Source organism: Coregonus lavaretus (genome assembly GCF_964263955.1).
Source record: "Coregonus lavaretus genome assembly, chromosome: 9".
Taxonomy (NCBI): Eukaryota; Metazoa; Chordata; class Actinopteri; order Salmoniformes; family Salmonidae; genus Coregonus; species Coregonus lavaretus.
In genome coordinates, this window is record NC_139996.1 from 14,813,093 (window position 1) to 14,828,153 (window position 15,061).

At 42.8% G+C, this 15,061-nt stretch overlaps 2 protein-coding genes across 5 annotated transcripts in view; one reads left to right on the forward strand and one right to left on the reverse strand.

Annotated features, from left to right (window-relative positions):
- Nucleotides 1–6,444, reverse strand: part of LOC311134594 (uncharacterized protein) — a gene marked incomplete at its 5' end in the record, with an annotated part of 38,942 nt that extends 32,498 nt beyond the window's left edge. The window contains 8 exon segments of the mRNA XM_084168329.1: nt 922–1,036; nt 1,835–1,904; nt 3,613–3,736; nt 4,176–4,301; nt 4,417–4,609; nt 4,786–4,893; nt 5,148–5,235; nt 6,305–6,444. Coding sequence (XP_084024455.1) covers nt 922–1,036; nt 1,835–1,904; nt 3,613–3,736; nt 4,176–4,301; nt 4,417–4,609; nt 4,786–4,893; nt 5,148–5,235; nt 6,305–6,444 — 964 coding nt within the window.
- A 4,066-nt stretch (nt 6,445–10,510) lies between these two features.
- Nucleotides 10,511–15,061, forward strand: part of LOC311135461 (basic helix-loop-helix ARNT-like protein 1) — a 29,880-nt gene continuing 25,329 nt past the window's right edge. For 2 of the 4 annotated variants that reach the window (XM_084169426.1, XM_084169427.1), the window contains exon 1: nt 10,518–10,550. The gene's annotated coding sequence lies outside the window, so the exon portion shown is untranslated. Of the gene's footprint in view, nt 10,631–15,061 lie in introns of all 4 variants that reach the window. The other 2 variants (XM_084169424.1, XM_084169425.1) reach the window with 2 other exon arrangements.

Here is a 15,061-nt window from a genome sequence, read left to right on the forward strand (position 1 = left end):
TAAATTGCAGTTGTTCCAGAATAGAGCAAGTCGCTCTGGATAAGAGCGTCTGCTAAATGACGTAAATGTAAATGTATTGCACTTTGAAGTACACGGAGGGCAAATGTCAGTAACATTCATGTCAATCTCTCCTGGCTAAAAGTTGACGAGAGATTGATTGCTATTGGACTTTGTGCGAGGTGTCAAACACCAGATAAAATAACACCTTATGGCACAACAGGGACTGTGAAGAGACACAGCCATTTTTATATATGTTGTATTGTAATTTGCATTGTATTATGTAGGTGGGTGGCCTTGCACGAGCCTTGTGTGAGCTGGAACGGCTCATAGGGCAGGAGCCATCTCCCGTTTCTGAAGTGTGAGGCAGAGGCAGGAGATATATATATATATATATATATATATATATATAATGCATTTTGTTTTATTTCCTGTTTGGACCCCAGGAAGAGAAGTATTTATTAGATCCCAATAAATACTACTACTAAACCTCTAGTGTCAGTTAGTATTTATGGTGGATGTAGAGAAACCCTCAGAGTGCTGAGCCTTGCCTGGGAGCACCTCAGAGACTGCACACTACAGATGCTCCTACACACTGCCCTCCTGCTTGACTTCACATTCATCCTGCCCTCAGTAACCCAACGCTCACTCACTTCCTTCCTTTCCATTTACTCATCCAGCCATCCTACGTAGAAAAAGCCCAATAGCATCATATCTCAGACACTGGCTTCCTACTTGTCTGTGTGGCTGTTCACACTCCAGTCTACAGGATCTGATCCAGTAGAGATACTGTACATACAATGTTAAGTGAGAAATAATACAGTGAAAATATAAGTGAACACAAGTGTAGGGTGAAAAATAATAACAATAATGTACATGACAGTGTTTACAGAATCCCAGTCTGCACTTCCATGTATGTATTACCATGCAACATGATGAGGTCCCATATGGCCAGCACAGAGTCCCAGCAGGGCAGGGAGGTGAACAGGGTTAGGAACCAAGGAATAACAAAATGGATGGGTGAAACCCTTACATCCTCCTAAAAGGAAAGAAAAAATAGAATTTAGCAACAGAAAGTTGTATAATGAAAACTTTGACTTTCAGTTACATAATGAAATAAACTTTTTCAGCAGAACTCTATCAAGAGTCAGTGGTAAAATGCTGGACTCGGTACTTCAAATAAGGCATTAGAAACATTCACTCAAGTGCATTTAAGCCGCTGTGGTGTGCAGGCCGCCGGCACTGAATGGGCAGCTTTTCTCTGAGACGTGCTGAGTCAACACCGAGAAATAGAAAATCCCTCAAAAGACAGTCTAGGAGCAGAGGTTTAGTCCCACATTTAACAGGGCCTAAGGCTGCAGGTAGAGAGGGTGGGGAGACAGAGCGATGAGCCCAAAAAACTGTGCTGAGAGGTAGCTGCTTTCAGAACCATCATGGCCACACAGCTTCCCCCTTCTGATATAGAGCAGGAGGCATCTGGAAGCAAAAGCTTTCACTACTGTAGTTTCCAGGATAAAGCTGTGTGACACTACCATTGCCAACCCTCTTTCCGTATATGAGCTCAGACGGTTACTGGGAAGCAGCTGTGGATCTAGTGGTAAAACCCAGTCCCTGAGGACAATGTGCTGCAGTGATGGTCTCTGTGGGAAAGCCATGGGATTTTAGAGAGGAATGCACAGTGAAAGAGTGATAAGAGCCCTACATTTTAGGCATGTTCAGTCACCAAGCAGATTCCCCTCCCGAGATCCCTGAATAACAGTTTTATTGAAGTCCTCTCAATATGAGATTTGTACCTAAGAGCTACAAGTTGTATGCAGAGCTGGGTCCTCACACTTACTATGTGCTTGGAGAGCTGAGGTTTCCTGTGCTTGAGGAACTGGTGAAACACCATCGCTTGATGCTGGATCCTGACATTAGAAAGCAAAGACCAGTTAAATACGGTACTTCAGCAAGTAGGCAGCTTCATGTACAGTGGGGAAAAAAAGTATTTAGTCAGCCACCAATTGTGCAAGTTCTCCCACTTAAAAAGATGAGAGAGGCCTGTAATTTTCATCATAGGTACACGTCAACTATGACAGACAAAATGAGAAGAAAAAAAATCCAGAAAATCACATTGTAGGATTTTTTATGAATTTATTTGCAAATTATGGTGGAAAATAAGTATTTGGTCAATAACAAAAGTTTCTCAATACTTTGTTATATACCCTTTGTTGGCAATGACACAGGTCAAACGTTTTCTGTAAGTCTTCACAAGGTTTTCACACACTGTTGCTGGTATTTTTGGCCCATTCCTCCATGCAGATCTCCTCTAGAGCAGTGATGTTTTGGGGCTGTCGCTGGGCAACACAGACTTTCAACTCCCTCCAAAGATTTTCTATGGGGTTGAGATCTGGAGACTGGCTAGGCCACTCCAGGACCTTGAAATGCTTCTTACGAAGCCACTCCTTCGTTGCCCGGGCGGTGTGTTTGGGATCATTGTCATGCTCAAAGACCCAGCCACGTTTCATCTTCAATGCCCTTGCTGATGGAAGGAGGTTTTCACTCAAAACCTCACGAAACATGGCCCCATTCATTCTTTCCTTTACACGGATCAGTCGTCCTGGTCCCTTTGCAGTAAAACAGCCCCAAAGCATGATGTTTCCACCCCCATGCTTCACAGTAGGTATGGTGTTCTTTGGATGCAACTCAGCATTCTTTGTCCTCCAAACACAACGAGTTGAGTTCTTACCAAAAAGTTATATTTTGGTTTCATCTGACATTCTCCCAATCCTCTTCTGGATCATCCAAATGCACTCTAGCAAACTTCAGACGGGCCTGGACATGTACTGGCTTAAGCAGGGGGACACGTCTTGCACTGCAGGATTTGAGTCCCTGGCGGCGTAGTGTGTTACTGATGGTAGGCTTTGTTACTTTGGTCCCAGCTCTCTGCAGGTCATTCACTAGGTCCCCCGTGTGGTTCTGGGATTTTTGCTCACCGTTCTTGTGATCATTTTGACCCCACGGGGTGAGATCTTGCATGGAGCCCCAGATCGAGGGAGATTATCAGTGGTCTTGTATGTCTTCCATTTCCTAATAATTGCTCCCACAGTTGATTTCTTCAAACCAAGCTGCTTACCTATTGCAGATTCAGTCTTCCCAGCCTGGTGCAGGTCTACAATTTTGTTTCTGGTGTCCTTTGACAGCTCTTTGGTCTTGGCCATAGTGGAGTTTGGAGTGTGACTGTTTGAGGTTGTGGACAGGTGTCTTTTATACTGATAACAAGTTCAAACAGGTGCCATTAATACAGGTAACGAGTGGAGGACAGAGGAGCCTCTTAAAGAAGAAGTTACAGGTCTGTGAGAGCCAGAAATCTTGCTTGTTTGTAGGTGACCAAATACTTATTTTCCACCATAATTTGCAAATAAATTCATTAAAAATCCTACAATGTGATTTTCTGGAGAAAAAAAATCTCAATTTGTCTGTCATAGTTGACGTGTACCTATGATGAAAATTACAGGCCTCTCATCTTTTTAAGTGGGAGAACTTGCACAATTGGTGGCTGACTAAATACTTTTTCCCCCCACTGTAATTAATAAAAGCTTCATAATGTGATATGCATTGAAACAACATTCTCACTTCTCCCCGGAGAGGTCAAACAGCTCTGACAGATATTTAGGCTTCTCTAGAAGAACTCCCAGAGCCCAGAAGGCCTCCTCTTCGCTTAGGTTCATAAGAAGCACTGCAGCAATGTATGACATTCCTGATAAAGATAAGGACAGTCAATAATGAGGCGCTACTAATATGGCTGAAATAGGGGGGAACCAATGTCAACCATGCAGATAATTTTTTTTAACACGTCACGTAATATTGGAAATGTTTGTGTGATTTGCTTGGCAGCATGGTGCTGTACCGGCTCAGCGTCTACTTAAACTCTGCTGCCTCCATGTGGCTGAAGTATGAAACTTAAAACATGTTACTACCAGCTGCATGGTAAGTTAATTGTTTTTGGATGTCACGAAAGCACATTAATAAGAAATATTAATATGGAAACTAATTTGATGACAAAACTACAGTTACTGCATACATGTATCTGTGGCTCTGTCAAACAGCCCCAGCAATATTTAAAGAGTATCGTTCCAAATGTGTGCTTGCGTGCATACCGGTACGTGATTGCAAACAGTCAGCTCCCCTTACTGTACCTTGGCTATACCCAATCTTAGGGTTGTACTTTGCGTAGGCGATGAGGACTCGGAAGAGCTTTGCTTGGCCTTCAATTGCCTCAGGACTCTCGCCCATCAGCGTGCGATGAGTTGGGAAGGATCTCTCTGTACAAAGTAAGTTAAGAGTCAAATGCAATCAGCCATTCGTATCCAAGATGTGCAGAGAAAATGTACTGTAAGTACAGAGAAAAGGGGGTCTATAGAATATCCCATAACTCACGCAGATCCAGAGCGATCTGACGAAAGATGGTGACATCTGCACTGGAGTAGGCCAAGTCCGGGGGACAGTGGGAAGGAAGTCGGTTGGACCCCAGGTCATTCTCTGTGTCATTCAAAGTAGCTATGGCCGAGATGATGCCATATTCACTAACTCCCAGGTCAACAAGGGGCCCTCGGATCTCATCCAAACATTTCTGTCATTGAATGAATACACAACAAATAAAACAATTGGCCTATGTCGATTAAATGTGTCACTGTAGAAGTAGGCTATGGAAACACAGGAGGAAAAACATTTAGCTTTTTAATAATGAAAGCGCAGGTATAGCGTGTACTTTTGAAAATGATAGGTACAGTGGTTATGGGACTGCACCTGATAATTAAAAGCACTGGATTCTCTTAGTTTGTCGATGTTGAGAAGGCACTTCCACACTCGCCCTCTTAAAGCTGGAGGGATTCCCATTCTCATAAATCTTTCAATCTGAAAAGGTTAAGAAATGTGGCCAATGTTCTACAAATCATGTTTAAAAATAGTGTGGTTATCTTACACTAGACATGGAACATTTCAGTTAAACTTTCACTGTGTCATGTGACTGCTTGAAGGTGTACCATTTAAACAAGTCAATAATGCATAGGCTGTTTGGCAAACAACCGCCTAAGGAAGGTCTAACCATAGCGTACTAATTTAATATGTTGCAAATGGTGTTCTATAATACGTTCAGTAGGACGAAATACCTGGCTTCTGCAGATGAAACTGGATCCATTCCAGTAACTAAGAAGCTCACACAATTCCTTCACCCTACGGGCGTTGAGTTGGGGGTAACTGGGGGAGAAACATAATTTAGCCTAACAGTCAGTTAGGTCAAACAATCAATTATCTTATTTGAATGCGCATGTCCAATCCAGTCTAGCTATTGAAAACTCTCGGCAGAGGTTGCCTTCTCTTTACAGTTCTCAGCCATTAGCTTCGCCCACGACTGCTTCATGTGAACTACAATACCGATGCTGTGTTTTAACGATTAGAAACGTCAATAAAAACCGCGTTCGATACATATGGCCCTTATCTTACATCAGCGAGAAAGAATCCTTCAAATAAATAAAAATATACACTTAAAGGCGTAACATGGTCATTCTGACGTCTGCATTGGCCGTGCAGCATTTACGTGACATGACCTCTGCAGAAGTCAGGGATTTATACTTCTTGCGCTTCGCAGAGCTGTTGTGAAGGAAGTTGTCAAGAAAGTGAGTTTGTTTATACAGGACCTCCCGCGGTCACCTACCGCTATACGGAGCCCTCCACATTGTTACAAAATTTGAGAGGAGCACGGCGATGCGGTAGAAATCAATTTGGCCTCGGTTGGGAGGCTTCGCAATTGCGTCACACCATCCATACCGCGCCTCCAACCACATTTTCAGATCAAGCACGATTTGGCTCTTACTGTAGTGCCTCCATCCTACGAAACTACACTTTCCGAGTTACACACAGGTGTTCGGAGCATACTAGAGAGCTAATTAACACAGGTGGTCGCCTCTGTCTATTTTCCGTAAACAAGTGCTGTAACGCTAACCCTATCAAGGTGTGTATCAATATAAAACTATTGGTTTTTGAAAATTATTTATCGCTATGAAAGATAAGGTTGTTATGTTTCCTAAACCGTACTGCAAGTGATGCAGGTCAATGTTCAGACCGAGCATCGGGGATCTTAACAAAACTCCCCCTACAGAATACGCCTTTGCACAATTACTTGTGTAATGGAACTGAGGGTCGTGTTTAAGGGCTAAGTCTCGTCCTGTCCAACAAAAACAGGCTAAAAAAAGTTGATAAACCTGAATCCAATCTTTAAAACCTTGATTGTCATTAATGAAATTGAATTGAATGTAAATAAGCCTACCTGTAATGGTGACATCGGTGTTGAAGTTTTTGGTCCTTTCCTTTAGTATGGGCAAACCCGAATTCGTCAAACCCCAAACTCTCAGTAGTGCGCCTTTTAATTGAGAATGTGCTGCTGCTTCTTCTTCTTCTTCTCCCCATTCTAAATGAGTTACTTTGTAACTGTTTCAAGGACAGTGCATGAATGTTATTCTGTTCGCTACTTTGTTTCTCTGGCGCACTGTCAACGTTCAAACACCGCGCCTGTTATTTCTGTTTACGTCATTCACAACTGACAAATGAAAGCGGGTGTATTCAAGATCCACAACTGCGTCAAAAGTTTTGATATGTAGCCTACTGAGCAGCTTTTGCTCCGAATTAGGCCAATATATCTGATGAATTTTGATGATTTGTTACGTTTTAATTCTATCTGTACTATCAAATAAATTGAGCCTTTGTATCTTGTAGCAAACAGTGGTGGTGCAATGACCCGTGTGTAACAGGTGGAGTTCTTGAATGCCCCCTTATGGCCATTGACAGTCCAAGGTGTTGTGAATTGTTATCAAGGGTGGGGCTAATTGCCAACAGTATAAAAGCCAGGCTTTTCGTGTAGTTTAGGTGGGATCCATTACATTGTAGGTGATTGTGGTGTAGCACAAATCACACACGTCCCAAAGCTGAGGTATTACATATTTTCGAGGATATAGGGGCTAATTAAACCCTCCAATAGGCATTTTGACCTCGCCAGTAAGGCTACAGGCTCCAAAGTGAAGTTATATCCCAACATGCGCTGTGATATGTTTGGAGTTTGTTCAATTTCATATGAAAGTATTGAGAGGCGTGCCTAATTATATGACTTGCGTTTGTTTGTGTCTGATTACAAGGCTTGACACAAAAAACTAATGAAATACCTCCCAAATTACATGTTTAACTGTTACTGAGGTTTATGTCTTGTAAAATGACAGCGGGAAATTGTTAATTTGAATTTCGTGCATGTTTTATTAAAATGTGGAACATGAAGTCATGAGTGTGTCCCAAAGTTAATGGGTTTATTGATCCCCTCGCCACTCGATGGAAGTCATCCTCAGAGTTTCGTCAGCAACACTTGACAACAGAGGGCCCTCCGAACGAGTTGGTAGGAGAGAGAGGTTGGTTTGGGATTCTCCATAAGTATAGTCCACCTAAACCTGTTCTCCTTGTTCCTGCTCTCCTTGTTCCTGGGCACCTGTTCCCATGAATTTTGTAACAAATTTTTTTTGTTTGTTGTGGCCCAATACCTAGCCATTTAGCTATAGCCTTACTACATCCCAATTGTCAAAAGTGTATTTCTCTCCATCTCCTCTCCTGATGCAGTCATCTGGAAACCCAGGCTAGATTAATGGGAAATTCCACCACCTTTCAAACTTATTTTCATTATCTCCAGCACAATACCACATACACTACATGGCCAAAAGTATGTGGACACCTGCTAGTCGAACTTCTCATCCCAAAATCATGGGCATTAATATGGAGTTGGTCACCCATTTGCTGCTATAACAGCCTCCACTTTTCTGGGAAGGCTTTCCACTAGATGTTGGAACATTGCTTCCATTCAGGCACAAGAGCATTAGTTAGATCGGACACTGATGTTGGGCGATTAGGCTTGGCTCGCAGTCGGCGTTCCAATTCATCCCAATGGCATTCGATGGGGTTGAGGTCAGGGCTCTGTGCAGGCCAGTAAAGTTCTTCCACACCGTTCTCGACAAACCATTTCTGTACGGACCTCGCTTTGTGCACTGGGCATTGTCATGCTGAAACAGGAAAGGGGCTTCCCCAAACTGGTGCCACAAAGTTGGAAGCACAGACTCGTCTAAAATGTCATTGTATGCTGTAGCGTTAAGATTTCCCTTCACTGGAACTAAGGGGCCTAGCCCGAACCATGAAAAACAACCCCAGGCCATTATTCCTCCTCCACCAAACTTGCCAGTTGGCACTATGCATTGGGGCAGGTAGCGTTCTCCTGGCATCTGCCAAACCTAGATTCGTCTGGACTACCAGATGGTGAAGCGTGATTCATCGCTCCAGAGAACACAGGACAGACGATTTCTACGCGCTATGCGCTTCAGCACTCAGCGGTCCCGTTCTGTGAGCTTGTGTATCCTACCACTTCACGGTTGAGCCGTTGTCTAGGTTGTTGCTCCTAGACGTTTCCAGTTCACAATAACAGCACTTACAGTTGACCGGGGCAGCTCTAGCAGGGCAGAAATTTGACGAACTGACTTGTTGGAAAGGTGGTATCCTATGACGGTGCCACGTTGAAAGTCACTGAGCTCTTCAGTATGGGCCATTCTACTGCCAATATGTCTATGGAGATTGCATGGCTGTGTGCTCGATTTTATACACCTGTCAGCAACGGGTGTGGCTGAAATAGCAGAATCCACTCATTTGAAGGGGTGTCCACATACTTTCTACATTTAGTAGAAAATAAATGTACATTTAAAAAGTTTTACCGGATGACATCAAAAGTTTAAATATTTTAACAACAGGGATTTTCAAACACTATGAGATTTGCGGTGATGTGGGGAGCAAAAAATACCTTCCCTCTGGCTAGAAACTCATTGCAGGTTTTGAAAATCACTTTTGGTGCTTTCAAGACAACTGGGAACTCAGATTAAAACAAGGTCAAATCATGACAGTGTCTTCAGGTCGGAAAGTCGGGGCTCTAGAAAGATGCCCCATTTTCCAAATTTGAATTTTTTGTTCAAAACGTTTTTTCCAGTCCGAGCTAGGTTTTTTCAGAGTTCCCAGTTGTCTTCAAAGCACTGAAGTCGGAAATCGGAGATTTCCGAGTTCCGGGTTGTTTTGAATGTGGCATTCTTTTTACTTTTAAAGGTGCACTATGCAGAAATCTCTCTGCCAAATCCTGGTTGCTAAAATTCTAATAGTTTGCCTAATTTCAGTTTATGTGACAAAACAAGCATAGAGAATGTAGAGAATCATTGTACCATTTAAACCACTGTGAAATATATTTTCAATAACCAAAAATATTGTAGTTTCAGCTGCTTGAAGCTGGTGTACAAAACTGAAAGTAAAAGACTCAAAAACGAAATGTAAGAATGTAAGAATGTAAGAATGGGAATTTCTATGTGAATTTGATCAAGTCGCCACAAAAAGTTACATATTGCAGCTTTAATTATTTATTTAATCTACCCATTGATGTCAAAGAGAAGCATTTTTTTTAGGACCTTTCTTTTTTATCTTTTCAACCACAGATCATAGAAACGCACCGTTTTCACATATGTAGACACTGGTATGGTGCCGGAGATAATGAATATGAGGTTGAAAAGTGGCGCTATTGCCCTTTAAGTGAACGATGCCTACTACCAGGTATTTGCTTTCACCTGTAGCTCAGTTGGTAGAGCATGGCGCTTGCAACGCCAGGGTTGTGGGTTCGTTTCCCACGGGGGGCCAGTACGAAAATGTATGCACTCACTAACTGTAAGTCGCTCTGGATAAGAGCGTCTGCTAAATGACTAAAATGTAAAAAATGTAAATGTGCAGATGGGTAGAAGGAGAACATATGGGAGGAAGCCCTTCCAGACCATTGAGGATCAGCCCAGGCCAGCGCAGACGTTGCATTGAGGGGGTTCGATTAATCTCGTCCGGGCGCCCGTGTAGGAGTGTTTGCACGGCTGAACGTTACTTGTATTCGTTTTGGAACCGGGGTGTCTCCCGTGTGTGAGACAGGAGCCCCATTCAAAGCTCACAGTGATGTCGGCTCAAAAGAAAGTGACGTAGGCGCACGTGGAGTAATGAGTAGGATTCTGTGTTTTCACATGCAAAAGTGATTGCTTTTTAGCCTATCTGCCTTCCCAATGAAAACAAGTTATAAAATTCTAACAATTATTTTATGGAAAAGAGATGTGGAACAGTATGTTATGGAACAGTATGTTTCTGGACGATGCACCATGCTGCCTTGTTGAAAAAATGACCAGGTCGCTCCTCCCTCCCCGCGATCGCCGATGACGTAACGGGCCTTTGCCCGGTGCCCCGCGGCTCAGCATAATCGAATCCGCCCATTGCCATCGGCCCGGTCCCACCTCCATGGAAAATATGGGCACTCTGTAATTGGACGGCAGTATGTCCGTCATCTTTTCCTGTTCTCAACCGCTTTGTGATTGGTGAGAGAAAGAACGTAGTGTAGTCCTCCTATGCAATTGGTTTAGAAAAACTAGGTTAGTGGTGCAGCACTGGTCATGACGGAGGGGAGAAAGTAGGTCACAGACTGAGTACGGTTTTATATCACAGTTCATGTAACATTAGACAGAGGGGTCCATTAGATGGAGATGTCATAGCTAGTTCATCTCATGTAAGTAGCTACATAATATTTTCAGCATATATCGTGATGACAAATGGCTAGTTGCATAGCTAGCTAGCTAGATATCACAGTGCTAGTTGGCTAACGTTAGCTAACTAGCTAGCTAGATTACAAAATGAATTTATGGCTTGCTAAATTAGGATAATGTAAATTTAACGTTTCGGTGTAGCTAGAAGTGTCTGGGATTAAAGTGTATTTTAGCTGTGGCTTAATATCCAAGCCTAGCAATTTAGCTAACGTTAGTTAGGGTCGGGAGTTTTTATGTTGTTGCTGGACGGGGGTAGCATCCTAACGTTAGTTGGATACGTCATTGGCTGGATCTTGCTGGGCTCGTCAATAATAGTGTGCAACTGCAGTCTGTAATTCTGGGCATTCCTGCATGTTGGTATTCCTGCAATTCGGGGCGTTCCTGCATGTGGGCATTGGAGGCAACCATAGCAGTATGGATCTGTGCAAAACTGCAACAGTAAGTGTATATTTTTTATTTGAAGGATTATTTCTCGGTGATGAAAGATGAGGGCCATATGTTTCGAAAGCCTTATCTCAAGTGATGATTATTGATATTTCTAAATGATAAAACACAGCATCGGGATTGTAGTTCACATGAGCCAGTCGCGGGCAAAGCCAATGGCTGAAAACTGTAGGGAGAAGGCAGAATGCCACCTAGAGTGAGAGAGCTAGTGGAAACCCAGCTTGGCTATCTGAAAGCGACACTAACCCGAGGTGGTCCACTAGCAAATGATAAAAAATAAAAGTAAAGTAGGCAAAGGGGCAATTTTCCAAGGGATGCATTCATGACATTCCCACATGCAAATAGAACCTGATGCATTGCATGACATCTATAACTTGACTTTATATCTGTATCATTCATACATTTTACATTTAAGTCATTTAGCAGACGCTCTTATCCAGAGCGACATACAAATTGGTGCATTCAACTTAGGATAGCCAGTGGGACAACCACCTTTTTATTTATTCATTACTTTTTTTAATGGGGGGGGGGGGGGGGGGTGTAGAAGGATTACTGTTATACTATTCCATGTATTTCTTAAAGAGGTAGGGTTTCAAGTGTCTCCGGAAGGTGGTCAGTGACTCTGCTGTCCTGGCGTCGTGGGGGAGCTTGTTCCACCATTGGGGTGCCAGAGCAGCGAATAGCTTTGACTGAGCGGGAACTGTGCTTCCGTAGAGGTAGGGGGGCTAGCAGGCCAGAGGTGGATGAACGTAGTGCCCTCGTTTGGGTGTAGGGCAGGGTTCTTCAATACCGGTCCTGGAGGGCCGAAACACTTCTGTTTTTTATTTCTACCTGGTAGTTAATTGCACTCACCTGGTGTCCCAGGTCTGAATTAGCCCCTGATTAGAAGGAGAGGATGAAAAACAGAGGTGTTTCGGCCCTCCAGGACCGGAATTGAAGAACCCTGGTGTAGGGTCTGATCAGAGCCTGAAGGTAAGGAGGTGCCGTTCCCCTCACAGCTCCGTAGGAAAGCACCATGGTTTTGTAGTAGATGCGAGCTTCAACTGGAAGCCAGTGGAGTGTGCGGAGGAGCGGGGTGACATGAGAACACCAGACAGCTGCAGCGTTCTGGATAAGTTGTAGGGGTTTAATGGCACAGGCAGGGAGCCCAGCCAACAGCGAGTTGCAGTAATCCAGACGGGAGATGACAAGTGCCTGGATTAGGACCTGTGCCGCTTTCTGTGTAAGGAAGGGTCGTACTCTGCGAATGTTGTAGAGCATGAACCTGCAAGATCAGGTCACCGCTTTGATGTTAGCGGAGAACGACAGGGTGTTATCCAGGGTCACGCCAAGGTTCTTTGCACTCTGGGAGGAGGACACAATGGAGTTGTCAACCGTGATGGCGAGATCATGGAGCGGGCAGTCCTTCCCCGGGAGGAAGAGCAGCTCAGTCTTGCCGAGGTTCAGCTTGAGGTGGTGATCCGACATCCACACTGATATGTCTGCCAGACATGCAGAGATGCGATTCGCCACCTGGTTATCAGAAGGGGGAATACTAAATGCTCAAGGAATGGAATTAGCTACCTGCTGAGAGCATCATTTGCTACTTCTGTCAAGACTGTTGGTTGTAAATCCATGGGCCATGGAATAAGCTTTCTATGGAATGGAACTACACTATGTCCTCAGCTGCACCTGGGAGCCAGTCTGTGATCATATCCTCAGAGACCATGCTTTAATCAAACTAGGCTATCCATTGCCAAGGCTCTAAGTAGGCAGCTGCATGCAGTGAAGGAGGGAAATTGAGCCGGCGACGCTGACCCGGTTTTCTGCTTTGCGTTGTTGATCATGACACAGTGGTTTTCCCAGTGCTTTGTCCCACTCCCTCAGAAAAGACTAAGAAGTGCTTTCCTTTCTCAGGCCAGGAAGAAATTACTTTCACAAGCCTCTTAAACTACTGTCGAAAGTGACCTTAAAATACTTAAAATAGCCATGCATTAATGTTTAAGAGGAATGGAATAGTATTCTGCATGTATGATCAATTCTATCAAGACTCTAACCCTCTTGATTAATAATAACCTACAGTATATTATGTGACATTTCATGTTAAATTCAAGACCACTTTAATGTGAAATTGCTTTTATGCTGACATCCTTCAGTGTTTTCCACAAGCACATGGAGTAGCCAGCCAAGATCCCCAGGCCAGGTGGGTCCGGGGTGGCTTGCCCCTCCGGGTTAAGATTTGTTTTGCTGAACAAACTCTATTTTGGTGTCCTCTGGTACATTCGAATGCCTTGATTACATCAGAAATACACAGCAAAATTATTTTACAGTTTAGTAATTTAGCAGACGCTGTTATCCAGAGTGACTTACAGTAGCGAGTGCATACATTTTCATGCTTTTTTCCCATTTTTGTGTGTGCTATTGTGTTTACATCTAAATTACTGAAAATGTATGAATTCAGTGTATTGTTATTTTTTTGGAATATCGTCTTAGCCTATATGATCAGGACTATTTTCTAAGTAGCTGAACATTTTAACCTGTATTCTCTTGAGATTAAAGTACTTTATTGCAAGATATGAATTGCCACAATTATGTTTGTTCTTCAAATTATGTATTTTATTAAAACAGAAAAAATAAGTATATAGCCCAAATTATCTTACAAATACATTACCGTTCAAAAGCTTGGGGTCACTTAGAAATGTCATTGTTTTCGAAAGAAACTACTTTTTTTTGTCCATAACATCAAATTGATCAGAAATACAGTGTAGACATTGTTAATGTTGTAAATGGCTATTGTAGCTGGAAACGGCAGATTTTTTATGGAATATCTACATAGGTGTTCAGAGGACCATTATCAGCAACCATCAGTCCTGTGTTCCAATGGCACGTTGTATTTGCTAATCCAAGTTTATCATTTTAAAAGGCTAATTGATCATTAGAAAACCCTTTTGCAATTATGTTAGCACAGCTGAAAACTGTTGTGCTGATTTAAAGAAGCAATAACACTTATTGAGACTAGTTGAGTATCTGGAGCATCAGCAATTGTGGGTTCGATTACAGGCTCAAAATGGCCAGAAACAAAGAACTTTCCTCTGAAACTTGTCAGTCTATTCTTGTTCTGAGTAATGAAGGCTGTTCCATGCGAGAAATTGCCAAGAAACTGAAGATCTCGTACAACACTGTGTACTACTCCCTTCACAGAACAGAATAGAAAGAGGAGTGGGAGGCCCCGGTGCACAACTGAGCAAGAGGACCAATACATTAGTGTCTAGTTTGAGAAACAGACGCCTCACAGGTTCTCAATTGGCAGCTTCATTAAATAGTACCCGCAAAACACCAGTCTCAACGTCAACAGTGAAGAGGCTACTCCAGGATGCTGACCTTCTAGGCAGAGTTGCAAAGAAAAAGCCATATCTCAGACTGCCCATCTTAATCTTTTCTGTTTATTGGCCAGTCTGAGAGATGGCTTTTTCTTTGCAACTCTGCCTAGAAGGTCAGCATCCTGGAGTCACCTCTTCACTGTTTTATTGCTTCTTTAATCAGCACAACAGTTTTCAGCTGTGCTAACATAATTGCAAAAGGGTTTTCAAATTATCAATTAGCCTTTTAAAATGATAAACTTGGATTAGCAAACACAATGTGCCATTGGAACACAGGACTGCTGGTTGCTGATAATGGGCCTCGTTACGCCTATGTAGATATTCCATTAAAAATCAGCTGTTTCCAGCTACAATAGCATTTACAACATTAACAATGTCTACACTGTATTTCTGATGAATTTTGTTATTTTAATGGACAAAAAAATTGCTTTTCTTTCAAAAACAAGGACATTTCTATGTGACCCCAAACTTTTTAACGGTAGTGTAAATTAAAGGTTACATTTATAATCAAACAAATTGTGTGATGGGCACTTTTTTTCAAATGACAAAATGGGTCTCTAAAATAAACAGAACAGATGCTCAATTAAGTTC